Genomic DNA, 4,858 nt, shown 5'->3' with positions numbered 1-4,858 from the left:
CTGACACGATGCCAGCTCAAGAAAAACAATTGTATAAGACTAATATATTGAAAATTTGTAAAACGGTGTTAATTTCGAATGCACCAACGGAACTTAGAACTTATTTAATCGCGAATAATGCCTTAACGTTTGACCAAACCATAAACGCAATTAAAGATTATTTGTCAAACATGGAGCAATATGATTTATTAGATAAAAGTAGAAAACATAATTTTCGATCGCGAAGGACGAAAAATAATTTTCAAAATAATAATAACAATAAAAGAAACTATATTCCAAATAATTATAGAAATTTTTATTCAAATAATAGTTACAGAAATAATTATAATTCTAACTCCGTTCCTAACTTTCCTTCACAACCTATTCAGTATTAATAAAAGAAATAAAATAAAACACTTGACTATACGTTCCACAAATTTTAATAAATATAAATAATGTAATGTTGACATGCACGTTTCGGGTTTCATCCCATTATCAAAACTAAATATAAAATATACACACAAGTACATATAAATTCTACGTGACAGATGTTAAAACCGGAGACAGGCGAAAATCTAATTGATCGTTCACAATTGGGAGATTTTGTTTTTGAGCTGAAGATATTTCCAAAAACTCCAAGAGATCCAAACGTTTACCTTTATCACCTCTGTGTAAAATTTTTGTTTTATTGAAATCTATAAAATGATTGGAAGTGATGCAGTGATTAGAAAAACCCGTTGTTGACTTATTTTGAAGAATCGATCTTTTATGTTCTTCAATTCTAATTCCAAGAGATCGACCGGTCTGACCTATATAAAATGCAGGACATTCATCACAAAACAGTTTATATACACCACTCAACTGTGAAATGTTCAGCCGATTCTTACCACTAAAAAACATTGTTCTTAAATTTTTCTTATTCGTACATATAACATCAATATCGTTTTTTCTGATTCTTTTACAAAGTTTATCACTAAGAGATGGGATATAATTGATGTATACAAATTTTTTCATTTGATTTTCTAACTGAGGTGGATATACTAAAGTTAACAATCTCTTCTGTTGTTTTTTAAAAATTAATTTGTTTATTATATCAGGGTGGTAGCCGTTGTTCTTGGCTAACACCTTTAGAATTTGAACTTCATTATCGAAGTTAGTTGCTGACAATGGAATTGAGATCAGTCTATGTACTAGGGTGTGGAATGCTGACATCTTGATCTTAAAAGGGTGTGAACTGCTGTTATGAATCAGAATATCAGAGAAAGTGGGTTTTCTGTATATATTAAATTCAAGATGTTCATTTATTATCTTTACCTGAATATCCAAGAAATTTAAACACTTATTATTATCTTCTATTTCTAAAGTGAACTGAATTGAACTATAAAAAGAATTTATCAATTCTAAAAAGGATTCTAGTTCTGAATTTGAGCCAGTCCATATACAAAATATATCATCCACATATCGCTTCCAGTATAGTACAAAATCAGTCAAGTTAACGTTCGCAGGGGAGAATATTTTCTTTTCTAAAGCTGTCATGAATATTTCACTGAACAAGTTTGATGAAGGGGAACCCATTGGCAGACCATCTAATTGTTGATAGAATTTTTCATTGAACTTAAAATAGCTTTGCCCTAGACATATTTTAAGAAGTCTCATGGTCTCTTCTTTCATATAAGCAGTGATTGAAGGGTTTTCATCAAGTTGTTGGTTCACTAAGTACTCGACCTCTGTAGTTGGTATAGATGGAAATAGATTTACTACGTCAAATGAGACCAACCTTGCATTTGTGGGGATTTTGAGTGTTTTTAATTCATTGGTTAACTGAATATTATTTTTGATTGAATATATTGGGTCATGTTGGATCATATCAGGTAATATTGAATTAAGATGTTTACATAGTTTTGAAGCAGGAGCGTTGGTATAAGAAACAATGGGTCTCATTGGGCAATTTTCTTTGTGTATTTTAGGAAGGGCATAAAGAGAAGGTATAGTCGGATTCATGACAGTCAAAGATCCAGTCAGCTGAGATAACATGATAGGGCAGTTTTTGATCGTCTTTTTGATGGCATTCTGAAATTTTGATGTCGGGTCTGATTTTAATTCTTTAAAATTGTTGGAGTTCAGCAAAGCTTCCGTTTTTTCTAAATAGTCATGTTTATATAAAATAGTCACAGTATTGCCTTTGTCAGCTTTGGTTATTATTAAGTCATTATCTGAGGCTTTTTTCTTTATTTGTTTTAAAATTTTGATATCGGTCTTATTATTCTCAAATGTTGAGTTAGATATTATTTCCGCACATAGTGATTTTTCTAAATTTTGTTTGTTTGAAGATTCAATTTTGTTCAAAGCTAATTCAACAATTAACAGCCAGGTCTTTGAGGTCAGTCTTATTAAAATTATTCGGGCAATACTTCAAACCTTTCCCTAACAAGTCCATCTCAGAAATTTCAAAATTAACATCTGTAAAATTTTTCACCTTCTCATAAAAGTTAATGTTGACTTCACTTCCAGATGACGACGGACTTTTTTCACTCATTTTCACATTTTCCAAAAGGATTTCTAGTTTCTTAAGTTGATGTTGATATTGATCATGCCCCAACAACCTCACTTCCTCTCTGATGGCAGAATCCAAATAATCGAACTCAACAGGGCTAATCCGGTAGGATAGTTCACTGTGTATCACTTTCTGGTGAAGTTTGTTGTTGTCTCTTATCTTGTACCACTTTTTCATCTCCAGCGTGATCCAAGTTTTGATAGCTGTGTTTACTGCAGATTTCGCCTGGGGTGAACTATGTTTACAACTGATCTTCATATATTTTGGTTTTATATTTTTCAGTAAACATTGTTTGTTGAACCATAAATGGTTGTTACATCTTGTGATCTTCAAGAGTACTTTCCTGTAGTATATAGCGAGTCGTGAAATGCTTGCATTCTTGATAATCGAAATTGATTCCTCGCTTATCACTTGGTGAAACATAATTTCAATATTAATAAAAGAAATAAAATAAAACACTTGACTATACGTTCCACAAATTTTAATAAATATAAATAATGTAATGTTGACATGCACGTTTCGGGTTTCATCCCATTATCAAAACTAAATATAAAATATACACACAAGTACATATAAGACTGACCTCAAAGACCTGGCTGTTAATGTTGAATTAGCTTTGAACAAAATTGAATCTTCAAACAAACAAAATTTAGAAAAATCACTATGTGCGGAAATAATATCTAACTCAACATTTGAGAATAATAAGACCGATATCAAAATTTTAAAACAAATAAAGAAAAAAGCCTCAGATAATGACTTAATAATAACCAAAGCTGACAAAGGCAATACTGTGACTATTTTATATAAACATGACTATTTAGAAAAAACGGAAGCTTTGCTGAACCCCAACAATTTTAAAGAATTAAAATCAGACCCGACATCAAAATTTCAGAATGCCATCAAAAAGACGATCAAAAACTGCCCTATCATGTTATCTCAGCTGACTGGATCTTTGACTGTCATGAATCCGACTATACCTTCTCTTTATGCCCTTCCTAAAATACACAAAGAAAATTGCCCAATGAGACCCATTGTTTCTTATACCAACGCTCCTGCTTCAAAACTATGTAAACATCTTAATTCAATATTACCTGATATGATCCAACATGACCCAATATATTCAATCAAAAATAATATTCAGTTAACCAATGAATTAAAAACACTCAAAATCCCCACAAATGCAAGGTTGGTCTCATTTGACGTAGTAAATCTATTTCCATCTATACCAACTACAGAGGTCGAGTACTTAGTGAACCAACAACTTGATGAAAACCCTTCAATCACTGCTTATATGAAAGAAGAGACCATGAGACTTCTTAAAATATGTCTAGGGCAAAGCTATTTTAAGTTCAATGAAAAATTCTATCAACAATTAGATGGTCTGCCAATGGGTTCCCCTTCATCAAACTTGTTCAGTGAAATATTCATGACAGCTTTAGAAAAGAAAATATTCTCCCCTGCGAACGTTAACTTGACTGATTTTGTACTATACTGGAAGCGATATGTGGATGATATATTTTGTATATGGACTGGCTCAAATTCAGAACTAGAATCCTTTTTAGAATTGATAAATTCTTTTTATAGTTCAATTCAGTTCACTTTAGAAATAGAAGATAATAATAAGTGTTTAAATTTCTTGGATATTCAGGTAAAGATAATAAATGAACATCTTGAATTTAATATATACAGAAAACCCACTTTCTCTGATATTCTGATTCATAACAGCAGTTCACACCCTTTTAAGATCAAGATGTCAGCATTCCACACCCTAGTACATAGACTGATCTCAATTCCATTGTCAGCAACTAACTTCGATAATGAAGTTCAAATTCTAAAGGTGTTAGCCAAGAACAACGGCTACCACCCTGATATAATAAACAAATTAATTTTTAAAAAACAACAGAAGAGATTGTTAACTTTAGTATATCCACCTCAGTTAGAAAATCAAATGAAAAAATTTGTATACATCAATTATATCCCATCTCTTAGTGATAAACTTTGTAAAAGAATCAGAAAAAACGATATTGATGTTATATGTACGAATAAGAAAAATTTAAGAACAATGTTTTTTAGTGGTAAGAATCGGCTGAACATTTCACAGTTGAGTGGTGTATATAAACTGTTTTGTGATGAATGTCCTGCATTTTATATAGGTCAGACCGGTCGATCTCTTGGAATTAGAATTGAAGAACATAAAAGATCGATTCTTCAAAATAAGTCAACAACGGGTTTTTCTAATCACTGCATCACTTCCAATCATTTTATAGATTTCAATAAAACAAAAATTTTACACAGAGGTGATAAAGGTAAACGTTTGGATCTCTT

At 31.3% G+C, this 4,858-nt stretch overlaps 1 protein-coding gene across 1 annotated transcript; it reads right to left on the bottom strand.

Annotated features, from left to right (window-relative positions):
- Positions 1–516: 516 nt before the first annotated feature.
- LOC123683088 lies at positions 517–2,013 on the bottom strand. Its single transcript, XM_045621989.1, has one exon. It carries the CDS (start codon positions 2,011–2,013, stop codon positions 517–519), a length of 1,497 nt encoding a protein of 498 aa, XP_045477945.1.
- Positions 2,014–4,858: the final 2,845 nt, after the last annotated feature.

This window comes from Harmonia axyridis, chromosome 6, assembly GCF_914767665.1.
Source record: "Harmonia axyridis chromosome 6, icHarAxyr1.1, whole genome shotgun sequence".
Lineage (NCBI taxonomy): Eukaryota > Metazoa > Arthropoda > Insecta > Coleoptera > Coccinellidae > Harmonia > Harmonia axyridis.
Note: the sequence above shows the minus strand (reverse complement) of the source record. Positions and strands in the feature narration are given on the sequence as shown.